The following is a 23,305-nucleotide window of genomic DNA, read 5'->3' as shown; positions in this document are numbered from 1 at the left end:
TCCATTTTGAGTTTATTTTTGTGTACGGTGTTAGGGAGTGTTCTAATTTCATTCTTTTACATGTACCTGTCCATTTTTCCCAGCACCACTTACTGAAGAGACTGTCTTTTCTCCATTGTATATCCTTGCCTCCTTTGTCATAGATTAGTTGACCATTGGTGCATGGGTTTATCTCTGGGCTTTCTATCCTGTTACATTAATCTATATTTCTGTTTTTGTGCCAGTACCATATTGTCTTGATTACTGTAGCTTTGTAGTATAGTCTGAAGTCAGGGAGTCTGATTCCTCCAGCTCTGTTTTTTTCCCTTAAGACTGCTTGGCTATTCGGGGTCTTTTGTGTCTCCATACAAATTTTAAGATTTTTTGTTCTAGTTCTATAAAAAATGCCATTGGTAATTTGATAGGGATTGCATTGGATCTGTAGATTGCTTTGGGTAGTATAGTCATTTTCACAATATTGATTCTTCCAGTCCAAGAAAATAGTATATCTCTCCATCTGTTGGTATCACCTTTAATTTCTTTCAACAGTGTCTTATAGTTTTCTGCATACAGGTCTTTTGTCTCCCTAGGTAGTTTATTCCTATGTGTTTTTCTCTTTTTGTTGCAATGGTAAATGGGAGTGTTTCCTTAATTTCTCTTTCAGATTTTTCATCATTAGTGTATAGGAATGCAAGAGATTTCTGTGCATTAATTTTGTATTCTGAAACTTTACCAAATTCATTGATTAGCTCTAGTAGTTTTCTGGTAGCATCTTTAGGATTCTCTGTGTATAGTATCATGTCATCTGCAAACAGTGACAGTTTTACTTCTTCTTTTCCAATTTGGATTCCTTTTATTTCTTTTTCTAGATCATATTTCTCGAGGTATTTTTTTGATTTCCTCTTTGATTTCTTCAGTGATCTCGTGGTTATTTAGTAATGTATTGTTTAGCCTCTATGTGTTTGTGTTTTTTACGTTTTTTTCCCTGTAATTGATTTCTAATCTCATAGCATTGTGGTCAGAAAAAATGCTTGATATGATTTCAATTTTCTTAAATTTACTGAGGCTTGATTTGTGACCCAAGATGTGATCCATCCTGGAGAATGTTCCATGTGCACTTGAGAAGAAAGTAATCCGCTGTTTTTGGATTGAATGTCCTATAAATATCAATTAAATCTATCTAGTCTGTTGTGTCATTTAAAGCTTGTGTTTCCGTATTAATTTTCTGTCTGGATGATCTGTTCATTGGTATAAGTGAGGTGTTAAAGTCCCCCACTATTATTGTGTTACTGTCGATTTCTTCTTTTATAGCTGTCAGAAGTTGCCTTATGTATTGAGGTACTCCTGTGATGGGTGCATATATATTTATAATTGTTATATCTTCTTCTTGGATTGATCCTTTGATCATTATGTAGTGTCTTTCTTTGTCTCTTGTAATAGTCTTCATTTTAAAGTCGATTTTATCTGATATGAGTATTGCGACTCCACCTTTCTTTTGATTTCCGTTTGCATGGAATATCTTTTTCCATCCCCTCACTTTCAGTCTGAATGTGTTGCTAGGTCTGAAGTGGTCTCTTGTAGACAGCATATGTATGGGTCTTGTTTTTGTATCCATTCAGCAAGCCTGTGTCTTTTGGTTGCAGCATTTAATCCATTCACGTTTAAGGTAATTATCACTATGTATGTTCCTATTACCATTTTCTTAATTGTTTGGGGTTTGTTTTTTAGGTCCTTTTCTTTTTTTTAAGTACGTGGGCCTTCTCACTGTTGTGGCCTCTCCTGTTGTGGAGCACAGGCTTAGTGGCCATGGCTCACAGGCCTAGCCGCTCCGCGGCATGTGGGATCTTCCCAGACTGGGGCACGAACCCGTGTCCCCTGCATCGGCAAGCAGACTCTCAACCACTGCGCCACCAGGGAAACCCTTTTAGGTCCTTTTCTTCTCTTGTGTTTCCCATTTAGGGAAGTTCCTTTAGCATTTGTTGTAGAGCTGGTTTGGTAGTGCTGAATTCTCTTAACTTTTGCCTGTCTGTAAAGCTTTTGATTTCTCCATCGAATCTGAATGAGATCCTTGGCAGGTAGAGTAATCTTGGTTGTAGGTTCTTCCCTTTCATCACTTTAAGTATGTCATGCCACTCCCTTCTGGCTTGTAGAGTTTCTGCTGAGAAATCAGCTGTTCCCCTTATGGGAGTTCCCTTGTATGTTATTTGTCATTTTTCCCTTGCTGGTTCCAGTAATTTTTCTTTGTCTTTAATTTTTGCCAGTTTGATTACTGTGTGTCTCGGCATGTTTCTCCTTGGGTTTATCCTGTATGGGACACTCTGCACTTCCTGGAGTTGGGTGGCTATTTCCTTTCCCATGTTAGGGAAGTTTTAGATTATAATCTCTTCAAATATTTTCTCAGGTCTTTTCTCTCTCTCTTCTCCTTCTGGGACTCCTATAATGTGAATGCTGTTGTGTTTAATATTGTCCCAGAGGTCTCTTAGGCTGTCTTCATTTCTTTTCACTCTTTTTTCTTTATTCTATTCCACAGCAGTGAATTCCACCACTCTGTCTACCAGGTCACTTATCCGTTCTGCTGCCTCAGTTATTCTGCTATTGATTCCTTCTAGTGTATTTTTCATTTCAGTTATTGTGTTGTTCATCTCTGTTTGTTCTTTAATTCTTCTAGGTCTTTGTTAAACATTTCTTGCATCTTCTTGATCTTTGCCTCCATTCTTTTTCCGAGGTCCTGGATCATCTTCACTATCATTATTCTGAATTCTTTTTCTGGAAGGTTGCCTATCTCCACTTCATTTAATTGTTTTTCTGGGGTTTTATCTTGTTCCTTTATCTGGTACATAGCCCTCTGCCTTTTCTTTTTTTTTTTTTTTTTGCGGTATGCGGGCCTCTCACTGCTGTGGCCTCTCCCGTTGCGGAGCACAGGCTCCGGACGCGCAGGCCTAGCGGCCATGGCTCACGGGCTTAGTTGCTCCGCGGCATGTGGGATCTTCCCGGACCAGGGCACGAACCCGTGTCCCCTGCATCGGCAGGCGGATTCTCAACCACTGCGCCACCAAGGAAGCCCTTGCCTTTTCATTTTGTCTATCTTTCTGTGAATGTGGTTTTTCTTCCACAGGCTGCTGGATTGTAGTTCTTCTTGCTTCTGCTGTCTGCCCTCTGGTGGATGAGGCTATCTAAGGGGCTTGTGCAAGTTTCCTGATGGGAGGGGCTGGCTGTGGGTAGAGCTGGCTGTTGCTTTGATTGGCAGAGCTCAGTAAATCTTTAATCCGATTGTCTGCTGATGGGTGGCACTGGGTTCCCTCCCTGCTGGTTGTTTGGCCTGAGGCGACCCAACACTGGAGCCTACCCAGGCTCTTTGGTGGGGCTAATGGCAGACTCTGCGAGGGCTCACGCCAAGGAGTACTTCCCCAAAATTCTGCTGCCAATGTCCTTGTCCTCATGGTGAGACATAGCCACCGCCCGCCTCAGCAGGAGACCTTCCAACACTAGCAGGTAGGTCTGGTTCAGACTCCTATGGGGTCACTGCTCTTTCCCACTGGTTCCTGATGTGCACACTACTTTGTTTGTGCCCTCCAAGCATGGAGTCTCTGTTTTCTTCAGTCCTGTCGAAGTCCTGTAATCAAATCCTGTAGCCTTCAAAGTCTGGTTCTCTAGGAATTCCTCCTCCCCTTGCTGGACCCCCAGGTTGGGAAGCGTGACCTGGGGCTCAGAACCTTCACTCCAGTGGGTGGACTTCAGTGGTATAAGTGTTCTCCAGTTTGTGAGTCACCCACCCAGCAGTTATGGGATTTGATTTTATTGTGATTGTGCCCCTCCTACTATCTCATTGTGGTTTCTCCTTTGTCTTTGGATGTGGGGTGCCTATTTTGGTGAGTTCCAGTGTCTTCCTGTTGATGATTGTTCAGCAGTTGTGTTCTGTTGTTATTGCAAGAGGGAGTGAGAGCACATCCTTCTACTCCGCCATCTTGAACCAATCTCCATATTACCAGTATTGCTTTAATATTTTAAATATTATTTTTCTGTTAGTCACTGATTGCATTTTCATGTAATTTAAAAGTAGGATTCTGTTTCTCGAATTTGTATCTGATTGACAAACTCTCTCAGTCTACTATAATCCCCGAACATATAGCACATTATCATCTAGATAGTAGGTTGCTTCAGGGATTGTTTCTGTGGTTATTTTAGATTTGTCTTTATTGGTTTTCTCAGTCAGGCTGCCTTTACTTCTGAGATAAGGAAACCCAGTGCTTGTTTTTGAGTTTGTCATTCAGTAGGTTGAAAACTCAGGAACTCAGGCATCAAGTATTCATGTAGGCATTCATGCCTTGGGATCCTGGAGAAATTATTTAATCTCTTTTTGTGCCTTTGACCTAAGCTGCATTTGTAGGCTTATCAGTAAGAATCTTCTGCACTAGAGAATTTGTCTCCATTCTTGACTTTTACTCAGTGAAGACTGTGACAGTGTCTTTTTATCTATAATTATACTTAGCTGGAGAAAGTCTCCTCTTGATCTATGTATAATGATATTTCTGAACTTAATGTGATATGTCACTGAAATACTACCAGAATGTCACCACCCTCTGTTCTCTCCTCTTATCCTCTTTTAAAAAAATTGGCTTTTGAGGTTAGGAATCAGAGAAAGAAATCTGGAAAAAATTTCCTTTCATTTTAAATGTTGGCCAGAAGCCATTGGAAAATGAGCAATGCACTTCTACCATATATTGTCAGCCTTTAAGAATGTTCTTGAAGACTCTTTTCTGTTGGCTGCTGCTATGAGTCTATTATGATTATTGCTTGTAAGTGCTTTGCTGGTCTTATTTTCAAAATCAGGTCAAGCTCTGATTTTGTGGACATTCAAAACGTTTAATAAGCACTATGGAGAGGATCATTTTATGGCAAAGTAGAGGAATAGCTATGTGTGCAGTGAAAATAATGTTTATTGAGGGTATGTGACATTGTGGTGGGCATTTTATGTAAATAATGTTTTTCAATCTTCAGAAAAACCTAAATGGTCTCTCTTACCCCTAGTTTTCAGAAGAGAAGAACTCAAGCATAAAGAAGTTAATTTGCATAACTTATAATTAAATCAATATTAATTAAATTACAGCTTAATTATAATTATATATAACTAAATATTAATTTGAAGAGAAGAGTTACATTTTTATTAGCATAGGATGTAATTTTTTTGAGTTTCATGGCTGTGGTTTAACTTTAAAAATTGGTATACGGTAGAAAGGATAAAATTTCCTGAATTAGAAATGAATAAAAATAAATAAGTGCAAGATTGTATTTTCCTGTGTCTTTGGTTAAATCAGTTCATTTCTGCCTCAAGTTCCTTTGTATACAAATTGAATGTTGTTTTTTTATTTCATTGAATAAATTGTTTATTGCTAGACTTTGGAGATTGAAAGCTTAAGGAAATACAGTATTATAAAATTACAAAGTATGTCTCAAGGTTGCTGATCATTCCTTAGTAAGCATATTTGATGCCAAATTATTCTTCTGAAAACATCAAGGAGTCAGACAAAATCTTTTTCTTTACAGTATTTGGGTTCGTTTTGTTGCATTGTGACTCTTTCTTGAAAAGATGTTTGGATTTAGCAGATGAGGTAACTCTTTGCTTGTTTTATAATAGTGTAATGGAGAGCGGGCTAAAGAAGAAGCAATTACACATTTTGAAAAGCTCTTTGAAATCCTAGAAGAAAGGAAATCATCTGTTTTGAAGGCAATTGATGCTTCTAAGAAACTAAGATTAGACAAATTTCAGACTCAAATGGAAGAGTATCAGGGGCTGCTAGAGAACAACGGACTCGTGGGATACGCTCAAGAAGTGCTGAAGGAGACAGATCAGTCTTGCTTTGTTCAGACCGCAAAACAGCTCCACCTCAGGTATTTAACTTTGAACTGACAGTCTCTCTCTGGCAGGTCATTAAATGCTGCTTTGTGTTTCAGCTGTAGCTCTGAGTGGTTCAGAATGCTGTGTTATGTGCAGTATCTCTTGCTTCACTCTTATCTTGAAGTTTTCTTTTGTTAATCTCATTGAAAATACTTAGTCTGATTTGCCTTTTTAAAGAATCATTTTTGTATAAAATATTTTATGTCTGTCTGTAGAATACAGAAAGCTACAGAATCTTTGAAGAGCTTTAGACCTGCGGCTCAGACTTCTTTTGAAGACTATGTTGTTAATACATCTAAACAAACAGAACTTCTTGGAGAATTGTCCTTTTTCTCTAGTGGTGAGTTTTAGTAATAGCATACCTTCACTTTTTTAGTTTGAATTCACATTGTGTAGGAGAAACACAAATTCTCTTTAGTTTGACATTATAATGCAGCATCTCAGTTGCCCAGACCATCATATGCTAAAATCATATGCCATTCATGTTTTTATAACCAAGTTTTTATGCACAGAAGCTAGATTCTTTTGGTTTGTATGTTTTTAAACATTGTGTGAATGGCACCACATTGCATGTATCTTTTTTTGGTAATTTGTTTTTTTGAGAAATTAAGTTTAAGATAAAGATTTGTTAATACATGAAGTTCTGGTTTACAGCTATATGTTAACTTTACAGTATTCCATTATGTAAGTAAGTTTCCCACTAAGAGACAGTCTGTTCCTGTTTTTTTATCTGTTGTAAGCAATGCTCTATTGAACATCTTTGTCAGTGTTTCTTTGTGCGTGTGTATGGGTTTCCCTAGGGCAGAAACCTAGAAATGATATCTCCAGATGTTTAAGTGTTTACATTGCTGTTTGAGTTTGCTAGGGCTGCCAAAACTAAATACCACAGACTGGGTGACATAACAACAGAAATTTAATTTCATAGGATTCTGGCAGTAAAAGGTTTTATTTATCTATCTATCTGTCTGTCTGTCTATTTATCTATCACACCTTGGGCTTGCGGGATCTTAATTCCCCAATCTATCTATCTATCTATCTAATCTATCTATCTATCAATCACACCTTGGGGCTTGTGGGATATTAGTTCCCCGAGCAGGGATCAAACCCAGGTCCTTAGCAGTAAAAGCCCACATCTTAACCACTGGACTGCCAAGGAATTCCCTTAGGATTCTAGAGGCTAGAAGTCTGAGATGAAGCTGTCGTCAGGGTTGGTTTCTTCTGAGGTCTCTCTCCTAGGTGCGCACATGGCCGTCTTCTTGTGTCTTCACGTGGTCTTCCCTCTATACATATCTGAGTCCAAATTTCCTCTTATAAGGACTCCAGTCCTATTAGTCATAGTGGACTAGGGTCCACCTTAACGACCTGATTTTAACTGTTTCTTCTTTAAAGACCGTCTCTCCAAATAAAGGCACATTCTGAGGTACTAGGGCCTAGAACTTCAACATATGAGTTTTAGGGCAGGCAGCTCGGCCCTTAACATTTGGTTGTGTTTGTGTTCTGCTGCTCCCCAGCAGGGAGGTCTTCCTTTCCTTTTTTCTTCTCACCTTGTTCATCTCCCTCAGATTTCTCTCCTAATAATGGTGAACAATTGCAGTCGTTGGAAAAGTACACTTACAGTTTAATTACTGTACAGGTATGAATGCACAGATTTGTATTCATTCAAAAGAAATTTGTCTTGTTTAAAAGTTAAACACACTGGGCTTCCCTGGTGGCGCAGTGGTTGAGAATCCGCCTGCGGATGCAGGGGACACGGGTTCGTGTCCCGGTCCGGGAACATCCCACATGCCGCAGAGCAGCTGGGCCCGTGAGCCATGGCCGCTGAGCCTGCGCATCCGGAGCCTGTGCTCCGCAACGGGAGAGACCACGACAATGAGAGGCCCTCATACCAAAAAAAAAAAAAAAAAAGTTAAACATTCTGAAGGATTATTACTATGACCACCTTTCTCTTCCAATCAATACCTGAATCTCTGTCAGGTATATACTTTTCTTGTCTATTATGATGATCTTATTTTTCCAAATATGTGGTGATATTTGAAATGCTAATTATATTTCATATACTGTACTTTCTTCTTTTTCCAAAATGTATACTTGAATTGTTTTTTATATTCATGCTAGTTTACTTAGGAGTACAAGGTTCTCCCTTCCCTGGGGGTCCCAAAACAGTCTTTGGAAAAAGGAAGTTGAGTGCGGGTAATCTTGGGTTATACCAGTGCGTAACGAAGGACCAGTAAAATGGGTGGGTCAGAATGGAAAGCTGCTGGTCACCCAGCTTCCTGCTGGTGGATGCTCTTCTCATTTTTTCCTGCACGCACATAGAGCATTCCAGTCATGTTATTCTTTAACTAGCTTTTTTTTTTAAACTTTAAAATGTAGTTTGGATGACTTTTCATATCCCATGGCTGCATAACATTCAGTTGCACAAATGCACACATAGACATACTTGTGCTATACATTGCTTGTACATAGCTGGAGGATAAGGAGAAGAGGGAGACTTCTGCTTTTCATTTCATGTATTTCTCTGTGATTTGATATAAATATGTGTTTATTTATGTGTGTGTGTGCATGTGTAACTCCTATAGCTTATTTTTACCATATGACCAAAGCAGTTAAGCTGTTTGGAATTTATTCTATGGAAAAGATTATGAATATGCACAAAGATTTAGCTGTAATATTTTAATCATTGTATTTTTAGTGAAAAATTAGAAACATGTTTCTGAAAATAGTTAAATGTTGCTAAAGTGGAATGCCACTAGAAGAAAAATACTGGCAGGAGCTACACAAAATTATTGTAGTGATAATCTTTGAGTTACTTAATTTGTGTTTTATGTAGTTCTGATTTTCTTAAAAAAAAATACGTATCTTGTTTATACCAAGAAAAAGTCATTTAAATTGCTTTGCTAGACTTCCCTGGTGGTCCAGTGGTTAAGACTCCACGCTACCAATGCAGGGGGCCTGGGTTCGATCCCCGGTCAGGGAACTGAATCCCACATGATGCAACTAAGAGTCCGCATTCTGCAACTAAAGATCCTGCACGCTGCAATGAAGATCCTGCATGGGGCAACGAAGATCCCATATGCCCAACTAAGACCTGGTGCAGCCAAATAAATAAATTTTAAAATGAGTAAATAAATTGCTTTGCAACTCTGTGGAAGATAATATGAAAGAAAACTATATAATGTTTTATTGAAGTTTGTTTATTATTATACCAACCAAACTTAGATTTTAAAATAGTTATTAAAATAATTTATAGGAGGACACATATTATAAATTTCAAGTCTAGGGTTGTTATTCAGTAGATGGAAATTGAAGAGTATGTGGTTAAAAATTTTAATTTATGGTGTTTCAGAATTAATATGTAAAGCTAAAATTGAGATTTACTTATTTTGTCTGTCTTATTTTTCATTCTTCTTTCCCTGTTCAGTTATTAACATAAATATACCTTTTAAAATCTCAATTTACTTTCCTTTTAAAATTTTATTATGATAAAACTTACCCTGAGATCTAGCCTCTGAAATTTCTGGTATACAATACAGTATTGTTGTCTACAGACACAAGTTGTACAGCACATCTCTAGAGCTTATTCACCTTGCTTAACTGAAACTTTATGCCTATTGATTAATAAGCGCCCATTTCTCCCTGTTCCTCAGCCCCTGGTAACCACCATTCCAGTCTTTGATTTTATGAATTTGGCTACTTTAGATACTTCACGAAAGTGCAATCATGCAGTCAGCATTTGTTTTTCTATGTCTCACTTATTTCACTTAGCATGTCCTCAAAGTCCAACATTCTGTTGTATTTGCAGGATTTATTCTTTTTCTTATACACAGTATTATAAATGTAGAAAGTTCTTGAACAGCCGAGAAATCCCTTAAGTATTGTCAATAAATCATTTTTACTGAGGAAAAATAAAGGTTCTGAAATAATATTTTAACATTGTTTTCTATTTCATAATTCTTTCAGGCATAGATGTGCCAGAGATCAATGAGGAACAGAGCAAAATTTATAACAATGCTTTGATAAATTGGCACCATCCAGAAAAGGATAAAGCTGATAGCTATGTCCTCGAATATCGAAAGATTAATAGAGATGAAGAAATGTTGTCTTGGAATGAGATAGAAGTGTGTGGCACAAGTAAAGTCATTTCCGATCTTGAAAGTAATTGTAACTATGCTTTCAGAGTAAGAGCCTACAAGGGTTCAATCTGCAGTCCTTGCAGCAGGGAATTGATTCTTCATACTCCTGCAGCTCCAGGTATTGTGACTAGTGGGAATAAGAAAAGCATAGAGTTGGAAGAGACAGTGATAAAAAATAAACCAGTTAATGTGTCCATGCAGACCTACATTAAAACCACCTCTCTTCTGTAAAATACTCTAGAAAAGTAGATTCCATACCCAGCTAGGATATAAAAATAAACTGAATACTTGAATTTCACCATCTAGGCTGAGAACAGGATTAGATTTCTGACTGACATCAGATACAGAAAAAACTTGACATTTGCAGTGAGCAGGGCTGTTAATTTGGGATAAAAATAGCATAAATGCTACCTTACAAGTATTAAACAGTATAATTCTGTATTTTTGATCAGTTTATAGAAATCTCTATTAACATGGGATCTAGGCAGATATTTTAAAGATTTATTGGTACAATAACGTGAAGAATAATTTTAATTTACCTAATTCTGACTTGTCTGGCTTTTCTAACTCAGTGATTACGAGCACATGGGGATGGAAGGCAGGTATTAGAATCACATGGATAGCTTTTTCCTACAATAAAAGCTCCTCCTGCCCAGCAATTGTCCCTCCCCCTTCCAAGTTAATAACCACTGATACTACTTAAACAGCACCTGTAAATTTTTATAGAATGAGAATGACTTACAGGTTAGTTGATGTTCACTACGTGTCTCCATGGTTAAGGGACATTTAGAACCAAAGTTGTGCTCATCCTGGTGAGCAGGAAATCATTCTGCCCAGTTGGTTCTGCCTCAGAGGTTCCTTCATTTGGCTTTTAGACCTCATTGCTCCTGCCCGTTTTTAGTGGCTTATGTACCCATATTTTGTGCACTCTGCCCATCCTTCCCTTTTTGTCCAGAGTATACTATTCACTCTGTTTTTCATGTACATTGTGGCTAATTAAAAAGAAATACAAATAAATAGGGTTGGCTCAAATTATTTTTCTTGAATTTTAATAAAATCCAAAAGAGAGTTTTAGGATCCATTTGCAAGTATTAAGTAAATATTTTACTGTTTATGCAGTTTCCACTTTCTTTTCTAGTCTCTGACTGAAATTGGAAGAAAAAGGAAACCTGGAAGTAGCTACTGTTTTCAGTGACAGGGTGAAGGGGGATGGAGGAAAGGAATCATTAAAAACTGTGTTTCTTTTCTCCAAGAGAAACCACATGAATAGGGTGACCATTTAAATTTATTTTGCAAACTGGGAGACTTTTGAGATTGAGAGAAAGTGTGAATTGCCATGCCAGGGCAATAGGCATTACTAGGAAGACTGGTCAAATCACATATGGAGAATAGTTTTAGCTTGTTAGACAGTTTTTTACAATTGTGGTATTATATAGTTAAAATTTGCCATTTTAACCATTTTTACAGATCACTGGCATTAAGTACATTCAACAGTGTTGTGCAACCATCACCACTCACAATCTCTGGAACTTTTTCATTTTTTCAAACTGACACTGTGCCCATTAAACAGTAACTCCCCATCCACCCTTCCCCCAGAGCTTGGTAATCTTTATTCTACCTCTGCCTCTATGAATTTGCCTATTCTAAGTACCTCATATGAATGGATTCACATAATCCTTTTGTGACTGGCTTATTTCAAGGTTCATGCATGTTGTAGCATGTATCAGAATTTCCTTACTTTTTTAGGCTGAATAGTATTCCATTGTATGTATATACCATATTTTCTTTATTCATCTATTGATGGGCGTTTGGAATGTTTCCACTTTTTGGGCTAGCAGCCACTAAATGTTAGGCTTAATGGGTTTAAGTTGATAGAAGAGTAGTGTTATTGAAACAGGAGGGAAGAGGCAGGGCACAACCTTTAAAAGAAAGACATAGCCATAGTACATGAAGAAAACTAGTGAGAACCAACTAGGTCCAAGATGGCGGAAGATTCGACTTCCAGTAGACCTTGAGCCTCATACGCTCATTGTAATACATTAGCATGTTAATGACACATCTGCCAGCACCATGACAGTTTTGAGGCCAACCATAAAAGGTCACGAAGTGGGTGGTAACACACCGCTGTAAAGCAATTATACTCCAATAAAGATGTTAAAAAAAAAAAAAAGTGGGTGGTAGCCCAATTCCTGGCTATCCCCGCCCCTTCCCCAAAATAATTGGAATAATCCTCCTACTCATTAGCCTATGAAATTATCCAGCCCATAAAAACTAACCACGCCGTATTTTGAGGCCTTTTGCTTTTTGCCCTCCAAGATGGGTCACACTCTGTCTGTGGAGTGTGTTTCTCTCTAAATAAATCCACTTCTTTTTTTTTTTTTTTTTTTTTTTTTTTTGCGGTATGTGGGCCTCTCACTGTTGTGGCCTCTCCCGCTGTGGAGCACAGGCTCCTCAACGGCCATGGCTCATGGGCCTAGCGGCTCCGCGGCATATGGGATCCTCCCAGACCGGGGCACGAACCCGCGTCCGTGGGTCCCATGGGCAGGCGGACTCTCAACCACTGTGCCACCAGAGAAGTCCAATCCACTTCTTGAATTTGGAATTCTCCAAATTCTTTGGCGAAGAAGAAAGAACGTTAAATTCACCGGCAACATTATCTCCATTCTGTAGTTAAGGAAATCAAAGTTTAGGTTAAACTCTAGTTAAATGCTTGAGTCAGGCATCAAACCCAGGTCTATCTGAACCCAAAGCCTGTGCTTTTTTTTTAAACACTGTACACTGTTTCTCATGTCTGCCATCTTGATTGATAAGGAAAAGACCTTATTAAAATTGCTAATAGTTTCCATATTTATAAAATTTGGAATAAAATTTTATTAAAATACATAGATATTTTTGAAAGTGTACAGCCCCTTATTTTAGGGATAAAAAGATTCAAGAGTGTAAAATACTTAGGATAGATTTGCTATATCTATTTCAAGGAACTACATTCATAAATTTCTCATGCATTTAAAGTGTTCTGCTTTCAAATTTCTGAAGATTTTCAGGTACAGAGAATTTACTGGAAATTATTTCTAAGTTGGGGTTTTGTTTTGTCATAGTGTGTGTAGGGTAGAATGATATATTCCTCTTCCTATATCTTTTTAGTAATTTCTATTTGAAAAACCTGTTAAATTTAACCATAGATTGTAGAAATGCTAATAATTTGCAGACTAATTTTCTGCTCTATTTTACAGTTTTTAGTTTCCTTTTTGATGAAAAATGCGGCTACAATAATGAACACCTCTTGCTGAACTTGAAGAGAGACCGTGTAGAGAGCAGAGCTGGATTTAATCTTCTGCTTGCTGCGGAGCGGATCCAAGTGGGTTACTACACAAGCTTAGACTACATCATTGGAGATGTTGGAATTACAAAAGGGAAGCACTTTTGGGCCTTCCGTGTAGAACCATATTCATACCTGGTAAAAGTGGGAGTTGCTTCCAGTGATAAACTACAAGAATGGCTCCGGTCTCCCCGGGATGCAGTTAGTCCAAGGTACATTCTTCTACTGATAATTCTTTCGTTATTTAGGAAGTAAACATCCTGGTTTAGCAAGGTGAGACTGAAAATAGACTTGGATTTACTTGTTGCATTTAGAGTATTTAGTATTTAGAGTATGCATTTCTTAGACTCGGGTGGTTTGGCTCTGCTTATGTGGCTGGCTAAGAAAAGGAGTCAGGTTGTGTTGTATTCACACAGTGAATAATGAGATTCAGCGTTAATTTTTCATGCTGTGAGGAAATGAGTCTGTTTTGGGTACACCTCTTGATTATGGAATAGCTTTGCAATTTAGAATTTTCAAAGTCTTTCATATCAGGTACCTTAATGATGTGATAAAATTGCATAAATAGTGAAGTGCCATATTTCACAATTGATATTAAGTTGTTCTTTTGTTAAGGGGTACAATTCTTTAAACTGTCCCTAAGTACTTACAAAATTGAGTAAATGTGTTTCCATGGCAGAGAATTCCAGTTTCTTGAGTTTGACTATTTAATGGAGACTGTACAGTTTATTTTTGTTAGATGGTATAGTGTGCACTAGTCCAGTCAAGTAATTTTTGACCGTTTATGTGTACAGAAATCCGATTAACAATCTGAGTAATAGGAAAAACTTTTTGTACCAAGATGAGAAATTGAAATAACAGTGAAAATTGAAATAGGGAAATAGTCACTTAAACATAGTGGCATGTCTACTTGGTAGATTATTATTAATAATGCTAAAAAAGTTTACATGAGAAGTATTAGAAGTGAAAAGACCTGATTAAAGTTGTTGATGTAGTATTATCACAAATATATAAGAAGCAGTCTATGCATAGGGAAAAAATGGAAGGAACTTTGTATCAAAATTTTCTTCAAGGTGTTATTGTTTTATGATCAAGGGGGGGAAAAAACCCCTTCATAATACTTGCTTGCATCACAGATCCATGTAGAACTCCCAACCAGTAAATATAGTTCTTAGCAGGAGAATGAAACATGTTTTTTTCTCCTGCATTATTTTGCAGTGCCCATTTATTTTACTTAGTCTGATAATTCCTTGGATTAGGGGGCCTGTCTTGGTTTTTAATTTTTTTATATATGATTTTTGTGCTAGAAATATTTACTCTTTGTCAAGTCCCTTCAGTTCCCTCCCCCCTGCTTTATTTTTGATAGGCCAAAATTATTATTTTTAGGTTCTCAGGTATATATGTAAAAATGGATGCTACTTAATGACAGAATTTGGGGCTGAGTTTGTGGTGTAATTCTAAATGGCAGTGTGTAGTCCTTATGTTTTTAATTGATTATGGTTTACCAGAAAGGTTTTGATGTACAATTGATTTTAATTTTAACTCAATATATATTATCTTGTGAAAATGTCTTGAAGCTACTTGAAAGCCTATGTTGATACAGATAAGATTCTGCTTTGTCTGTTTGTGTTATATTTTAGATACGAGCAAGACAGTGGGCATGACAGCGGAAGTGAGGATACCTGTTTTGATTCTTCACAACCCTTTACGTTAGTTACTATAGGCATGAAGAAATTTTTTATTCCCAAGTCACCTACTTCTTCTAATGAACCTGAAAATCGAGTTCTCCCCATGCCAACAAGTATAGGGGTTTTCCTCGACTATGATAAAGGCAAAGTGGGTTTCTATGATATGGATCACATGAAATGCCTTTATGAGCGCCAAGTGGACTGTTCGCATACTATGTATCCAGCATTTGCATTAATGGGCAGTGGAGGAATTCAGCTTGAAGAACCCATCACAGCAAAATATCTAGAATACCAAGATACCATGTAGTTTAAGCATCTGATGTGACTTAGGATAAAAAATGTGAGCAAAATAATGCCTTGGTGTTAACCTTTGTAACTAATTACATATCATCTAAGTATCCAGAAAATGTGAGCAAAATAATGCCTTGGTGTTAACCTTTGTAACTAATTACATATCATCTAAGTATCCGGTCGCCACACTTGTTTTTTGTGTATGTTTCTTCTTAAAACCGAAAACCTAAACAGCCTTCCTGCCTTTCACAAACACCGGGAAAAAGACACTTTTTCATAGTTAACACTGAAATGGTTAACTGGATGATCTTTTTATGCACGGGAAATCTAATTTATTTATGTCAGCTTGTGTTGCTGATACTTACATTCCTTGTTTCGGGGTTGGGGAAGGGATACAAAAGTATTTATTATGCTTCTTTTGTGTTTGGTTTTTCATTTTTATATCATGTTTATGTCCTAAGAGAAGATATTTTTTAAATGCCTTCTGGATAGAAATTAGTACTAAGCATTGTGTTGTGCATTCGTTTTTAATGGGAAAACAAAGGTATAGATAGGTAAAAAAGGCCATAGAAATGGTAGTATGTTTAAATGGAAAATTATGTATTTAATATTCAGAATATATTGCCTGGAAAATGAATACTACTGTTTTTTTTTTAAGACCACAAACTGTATTCTTAAGGACATTTTTAAGAGTTCTCTTAGCTGTAATGCCCATACTTGCATGTGTAGGAAACATGGTTTCTTGCAGGAAACACAAAATTCTTGGCTGACACACGAAGCTTTTCACTGCATATGATTTTTTGGGAAATTTTTTTTCTTCAATTTTTTTTTTTAGTTCCTCTATGAAAATATTTGAGCTTATATCAAATAATTATTTTTCGTAAATATTAGTGAAGATACACTGATAATTATCATATTCTTTTTTTTTTTTAGAAGATGTTGGGAGTAGGAGTTTATTAATTAATTTATTTTATTTTTGCTGTGTTGGGTCTTTGTTTCTGTGCGAGGGCTTTCTCTAGTTGTGGCAAGCAGGGGCCACTCTTTATCGCGGTACGCAGGCCTCTCACTATCGTGGCCTCTCTTGTTGCGGAGCACAGGCTCCAGATGCGCAGGCTCAGTAGTTGTGGCTCACAGGCCTAGTTGCTCCGCGGCATGTGGGATCCTCCCAGACCAGGACTCGAACCCGTGTCGCCTGTATTAGCAGGTAGATTCTCAACCACTGTGCCACCAGGGAAGCCCCTGTCATATTCTTTTGCTTTCTTTTTGTGTCTTGTAATTTTCATTCTTTGGAACAAATATTATATATCAGATTGTCCTGGTTTATGTTTACATGTTTGAAAAGTTCTTGATACATTTTTAGTGTCATTAAACATATAAAATGTGAAGTAACTATCTGGTCAGTTGTATGGCAGTTTCTATGACTCATTGGTAATAAGCATTTGTCATATAAGCAAGTAAAAATACAAATTTAATTGTTTAGGAATAATAATTAAAATAATAATGACTGTGTGTACCCTTTTTTAAAGTTAAAAGCTCTTTGAATTTGAAGAATCTCATCTAAATTTTATCTTCATTTTTGAAAGATTCTTTATTGGGTGTTTTTATTTAAACTGGTTAGTTTTTTTAAAGTTAGAGTATTCAGAAACTAGACTGTTAGGCATTTAGCATTAATCATCTTGGAATTCTTTTGACATATTTTAATTGACTAAACAAAACTCTTAGATTTTAAAAAATTTCTGGTTATATATATATATATATATATATATATATATATATATATATATATATATAAATGGAAATCTGCTATTCAGGTTGGTAGCACTAAATTAGCTTTCTTTTCCCTGACTGAGGTAGGAAATATCATGGAGAATTTCAGTGTTTAGTAAGCTTTGTTCCTTTCCCACCTATGAATAGCACTTTATGACATAGGGTAAACTAAACAAATATGCAGTGTTAACATGGATCACTGTGCAATAAAGCTGCTAAAGTCATGTGTGGTAAAGTTTGATAGTGTCAAGCCTGTGAAGCACATACTTTGTAGACATTTTAAATATAAAGCTTTAATAAGAATAGGAAAGCCACTTAAAACATTGTATAGTTGCATATAAATTGTTCTCTTGGACTTCTTTCATTTTAAATAAAAACTTAAAGTAAGTTAAGTATAATTATTGAAATCTACATTCAAGGAATTCTCTGTGTTTATATGGAAAATAACAGTTTATGAAAAGATGTTTGACTGAATATATTAACTTAGAGCTAAAGTTCTATATAAAATTATTTTGGGCATTTACTAGCTTTAATTCTTGTGGAGATGATCATTAGAAAAGCATAACATGAACTAATTTACAGTTGACCCTTGCATAATGCAGAGGTTAGGGGTGTCCACCCTGCATGTGGTTGAAAGTCCGAGTATAACTTTATGGTTGGCCCTCTGCATCCTCGGTTCTGCATCTGAGGATCCAACTAACCGGGGGTTGTGTAGTACTGTAGAACATGTTTACTGAAAATAAATCCACGTATAAGCGGACCTATGCAGTTTAAACCTGTGTTGTAGAAGGATCAACTGTCTAAACAGATCTGTTTGTCTAATATTTCTTTTCTGATCCATAATAGGTCAGATTTTGGTTTAGATGAGTGGCCCTTTAGTTCACATTCATACTCTTGGGTTATGGGGCTCTGGTAGTTAAGTTTGAATTGCAGTGAATTGTTACAAATGCTTGATGGGTCTTAATTTTAAAATAAATAAGAGTTGACTCATGCATATCCCTATGATACTGTATAATAACTTAATTCTCATATTCACAATTGCTTTCTTGAAAGTAGTAGGAATTAGAACTACCTTTGGGGGGTTGAACATCATCTGAGCCTGTTAAATCTTTGGACTAGCCCCCGTTATCTGATAGGCCCTGACAGTGTATCCCATGTGGGAATATAATCAATTATTGGATTGCTACAGAAAACAATCGAGAACTAGTGTTATAGGCGGGAATACTCTTAAGAAATGATGTTCTACCAAACATTTGTGTTCATTTTAAATGAGTTTTACCTGCTTATGGGAGTAACATCCCATAAGAGTTGGAGATTGTCTTGGGACTCTTTTGCTTTAAAAATTAAACTTGAAGGAACTTTTTTTTAAGTTTGATTTGAAACCACGTCATTTCACAAGAAGTCTTTAACTCCTGCTGTTATTAGACTCCATGCTGTGCACTGGGTAAAAGATGAACAAGACAGCCTAGTTAGGTTCCTACTTTTAGGAGCTTAATTTCTAGGAAAGAGAGATGATAAAAATGGAAGGGACTAAGAGAGTGCTTGAGGTGGGAGCTAATACTAGATTTGGTGGTCAGGGAAGCCCCTCTGAGGAGGGTGATAAGAGTTTGACACCTGATCTCTAAGGAGCCAGTATACAAAAGGGCTAAGTGAAGAACATGTTAGGTATAGTGAACATGAAGTGCAAAAAGGCTTTGAGATAATGAATTGGTCAGAATTCTGGCTGGTAATAGAATTACCCTAGCTGGTTCAATTGAAGAGGAGTTAATGGAAGTTTTGTTTAGAGATATGGACAGCCTGAAAGGAAGAAACAAGTAGTGGTGAGAGGCTGGGATAGACTAGCCACAGCCTGAAGCCATTACCGCCTCTAGGGCAAGGGGGTCAAGGGGAAATAGTGTTACTAGATCTCAGGGAGAGTGAGAACAGGAAGGAAGGGTTGCCGTGTGTTGCAGCGGTTGCCAAAGATGTGGTGCCCAAGACAGGGAGGGAGTCAGAAAGATCCTCCACCTGATCTGCTGGGGCTGCCTGTTGACCAAACCCAACTGGCAGCCAGCCAGCAAGCGCTCTCTAGAGATGCACACAGCAGGGCTCATCTTCCTGGGGGCAGAGATGGGAAGGCAGGGATCTGGTGGTGGTCGTGCAGGTGGTATAAAGGGAGAATAACTGGCACAACTGGGGAGGAGTTTGGTGTATTTGAGAGAAAAGAAGGGAGGCTATGGGCCATTGTGCTGGTTGGCTGCTTCAATGAGGGTATTTATAATGTTCTGAAATGCTAAAACCCATTAAAATGAAAGAATCATTTTGATTCCTAAAGACTTAGAAAGCTAATGCACTTTTTCCTTTAGCTTTTTTTTTTTTTCTTTTTTCAGTATTTCTCTTCCCTGTTGGCCATTCTATGCTGAGATCATTCATCTTTGAGACTAATGGAGTTGCTTCTTTTCTGAATTTGCCATCTCTTGTCTGAAATATCTTTGGATAGAGAAGAATAAGTGTTATGGTTAAGAAAAAAGTGCCCTTAAAGTTCTGGCTAGACTGATGCCTGCATGTAGAAGTAAGTTTGTAACATACTGTCAAAATAAAATTGAAATGTGCCGTAAGTGAATTATAGACTATAGTCTGACTGCCTGTGGATAATAAAAAATACTTTTTCCCCCTAGATTCCTCTGTTTATCTTATCTGAATGCAGTGGTTTGTTAGTTTTTCAAATGCTATACTGCATGCTTTTAGAAGACCTAAAAAAGTTCCTTGGTTTTGTTTATGTTGGAATGTGGTTCAGATGAATTTGAATCTATGCTCACTGGCAGATTATATGACTACTTCTGAAGATCTGGTTTCTTTTTTTCTAAGTCCTGGTCTCCTTAAAAGACCTTAAGTCTTTTAAGCGCAGAGCTAATGTCCTTTGGAATAGTACACCTATCATGTGTTATTAGGACTATTGGAGAAACATTGATTTTCTAACTTTCTTTCCTTGGTAGAGTGGTGAGTACTGTTAGCTGCTGTAAAAGTATTTTATCTCTTCTAAGTAATATCTATATAGTATATTTATATATCTCCAAAATAATAAATGCAGGGTTTATAAAGACAAATAATGGTAAAAGATGAATACCAAAAACCAGAGGCCTCCCAATCGCCCACCTCTACCCCTTCCAGCTCCCTAGAGTCAGTGACATTAACTCTTACTTGTTTTTTCTGCATTTATAGTAATGTTCATTTTCTCCTAATAATTTTAGATATTACTTACCAACATCCTATGATATTAAGTGAGGATTTAAACTAAGTAAATATTGTTCAATATTCAGCTAAGTAGGTCTGTTATGTCTGCCTTTCTTGTACAACTGTTTTTTTTCCCTTGGAGTTAATAAGTGCCTATTTTGTTTACGTAATTTTCTTTGGCTCTCTAGCTAAGTTGTCCTACATCTTCCAAAACTTTATAAAATGCCTCTAATATGGCATTTTCACAGATCAAACATATTTCTATGTTTTTATTTTTCCTGGGGACTCTCCCCTAGAGCTCTTTGTCATCCTGTTCCAATATGGACTAGTTGGTTCCTCAGCTTGCTACATAGCTCTCTTGGGGCTTCCCTTTGCCCTTATGCCAGGAATAACCCATCCTTCTCTTTTGAGTTGAACCTCATTTCCTGGATCCTATGTTTTTCTTTGACTAGGTTTATGCCCTAGTTTTAGTGAGCATATTCACCAGTAAGTATCTTGAGAAAAGGTTTGGAGAAGGTAGAATTTTTGGAAATCTTGCATTCTAAAATTTCTTTATTCTAACCTCCCACTTAACTGCTTGAAATCATTTTCCTATTTTTCAAGGCATTGTTATGTTGTGTCCTAGCACCCAGTCTTGCTATTAAAGTCTGATGCCATTTTGATTATTGATTTTTTTGTTTGTGACCTGGTTTTCCTCTTTGGAAGCTTTTAGCTTCTGTTTTTCTCTCTGTTGTTTTGAAAATTTATAATGTTTCTTAGTGTGTGTTATTTTCCCCTGTTCCATGTTTTGGAAATTTGGTTATTTCCTTCAGTTCTGGGAAGGATTCTTGTATTATTTCTTTGGTGATTTCTTCCCCTTAATTTCATATCACTACCTTTTTGCAACTGTCTTACTAGTGACTATTAGACTACTTCATTTTCTTATTCTTTTTGATAGCATCTTGTTCTTGTTTCACTGACGCAGTATTTTTTTTTACTACTCTTAGACTTTAAATTATTTTTTTGAAAAATTCTTTCCTTCCTTTGTTACTTTATTCCTTTGAGTTTTCCACTCTTTTTTCCTGACTTCCCTGTTAGAGCATTTTCTCAATTGTTTGCATGTTTTTGGCTATTTATATTAAAGATTGAAGCACTAAAGGCTGATTATTGACTATTGGACTTCACTATCACTTAATCAAGTGAGGAGGTGGCTTTTGTTAGATTCCACCCCCCCAGATCCCCCAAATCACTCTGCAGGTCTTTTTTCTGGGGATATTCATTTTTCTCCAAAGAAGAGTTCTTCAATCTTCTGTCAGAATAGTGGTCCTTAGGAACTGAGGACTTACTGTCCCTGAATAAGGAACTCTTCCAATTTTCTTCAGAGACTTTCTCTTCTATCTTCTTTTGAAGTGATTGGTGGTGGTAGTGGTAGAGGCTCAGGTGGAGAGGAGAGAGGTGGGAGGGAGGGTCATCATCTGATAATATAGGGTGGAGCTGGGAAACTGGAAGGGTGGGGTTTAACAGTTCTTTATATATACTGATTTTCCAGCAGTCCCTGTTGGCTCAACTTTCAGAATACCCAGAATCCAGCTTCTCCCACCTCCACCGTTACCAACATTCTAACCTGATCATTATAATATTTTCCTAACAGGTCTTCTTTCTTTAGCCATGAGTTAGTTGGATAGCTAAGTTCTACTACTAATAAACCCTGAAACCTCTGGATTTAACCAAAATTTATTTCTTGCTCTCACAAAATCTATTGTAGATCAGTAAAGCTCTCCTCCACTGATGATACAGGGATCAGGATCCCTACATTCTGTGACACCACCTTCCGAGCTCATGGTTTCTAAAGTTACTACAGCAGGAAAAGAGCATGGAGGAGTCCCAGCAGATAATAATGCCTCAGCACATGCTTTCCATTCATGTTTTACTGGCTAGAACAAATTGCATGGTGCTAACTAATAGGCAGGGGCGTGTTATCTTCTGAGTGCTTAGGAAGAAGACAACCAGATATGAGTGAGGGCTAACAATGTTATACCTCAAGCCCTCACACCATTACTTTTTCTCGATTAAAAAATCAGAATAAGCCTTTTGAAAAAAAGTGAAACAGTTCATACTACTCCTGCTGTTCCAGGTATCTGTGTGTTCTTCCCTACCTTTGTCTTTTTTTTTTTTTTTTTTTGTGGTACGCGGGCCTCTCACTGTTGTGGCCTCTCCCGTTGCGGAGCACAGGCTCCGGACGCGCAGGCTCAGCGGCCATGGCTCACGGGCCCAGCCGCTCCGCGGCATGTGGGATCTTCCCGGACCGGGGCACGAACCCGTGTCCCCTGCATAGGCAGGCGGATTCTCAACCACTGCGCCACCAGGGAAGCCCATACCTTTGTCTGTTTTTAGATGTCACTTTCTCAATGAGAACCAGGTACCATTCTATTTAAATTGTGCCTACCCCCCCAATATTTTTCATTCCCTGCTTTATTTTCCAAAGCACTTTTAAGTTTAACTTTTGCCTGCATCCTCTAATGCAGCTTCACGAGGGCAGGATTTTTACCCAGTTTTTATCACTGCTGGATCCCAGCACCTTGAGTCTCCCTTGGTTTTCAGCCCTGTGACTCATCTTTGCCTTTGTGGTACATGGTCCCTGCCATTCCTGAGCCCATCTGGGGTCTGTGTGAGTTCATCAGCCTGCTTCTCATGGGCTTCTCCCTCTGCAAGCATTTAGATTTGACCTTCCTTCACTAAGGCATTTGTCATTCCTCCATCTGTTCTCTTTTCATTATAGTTTGCAGTTATAATGTCTCCTAGTTGCACTGTAGTTGAGTTTGCTTTTCAGTTTCTTGTTCATTTTGGGGGTGATTTTCAAGAGGAGGAGGTGGATAGGACTTTGCCATCTTGAAACTAGATAAAGTATTATTTTCGGAATGGTAGATCCATATAATTAGTATCTTTTTCAGATCTTCATTTTATAATGCTCTAGAAAATAACTCCTTGACTCATTTTTTAAAAGTTTATTTTATTTTATTTTATTTATTTTTGGCTGCGT

General features: G+C 37.4%; 1 protein-coding gene and 1 non-coding gene across 6 annotated transcripts in view; both read left to right on the top strand.

Annotated features, from left to right (window-relative positions):
• Window positions 1–16,851, top strand: part of TRIM36 (tripartite motif containing 36) — a 44,443-nt gene extending 27,592 nt beyond the window's left edge. For 4 of the 5 annotated variants that reach the window (XM_059061883.2, XM_059061881.2, XM_067031467.1 and 1 more), the window contains 5 exons: window positions 5,615–5,868; window positions 6,091–6,215; window positions 9,836–10,126; window positions 13,242–13,539; window positions 14,968–16,728. In XM_059061883.2, the coding sequence (XP_058917866.1) occupies window positions 5,615–5,868; window positions 6,091–6,215; window positions 9,836–10,126; window positions 13,242–13,539; window positions 14,968–15,322 (1,323 nt within the window). In that variant the 3' untranslated portion in view covers window positions 15,323–16,728. Of the gene's footprint in view, window positions 1–5,614; window positions 5,869–6,090; window positions 6,216–9,835; window positions 10,127–13,241; window positions 13,540–14,967 lie in introns of all 5 variants that reach the window. The other variant, XM_059061882.2, reaches the window with a different exon arrangement.
• Window positions 8,780–8,852, top strand: TRNAG-ACC (transfer RNA glycine (anticodon ACC)). The gene has a single exon. It is a non-coding gene; the product is annotated as a tRNA-Gly (tRNA).
• Window positions 16,852–23,305: the final 6,454 nt, after the last annotated feature.

This window comes from Kogia breviceps, chromosome 4 (genome assembly GCF_026419965.1).
Source record: "Kogia breviceps isolate mKogBre1 chromosome 4, mKogBre1 haplotype 1, whole genome shotgun sequence".
Lineage (NCBI taxonomy): Eukaryota > Metazoa > Chordata > Mammalia > Artiodactyla > Physeteridae > Kogia > Kogia breviceps.
The sequence above is the reverse complement of the archived record's forward strand: the minus strand, read 5'-3'. Positions and strand labels throughout refer to the sequence as shown.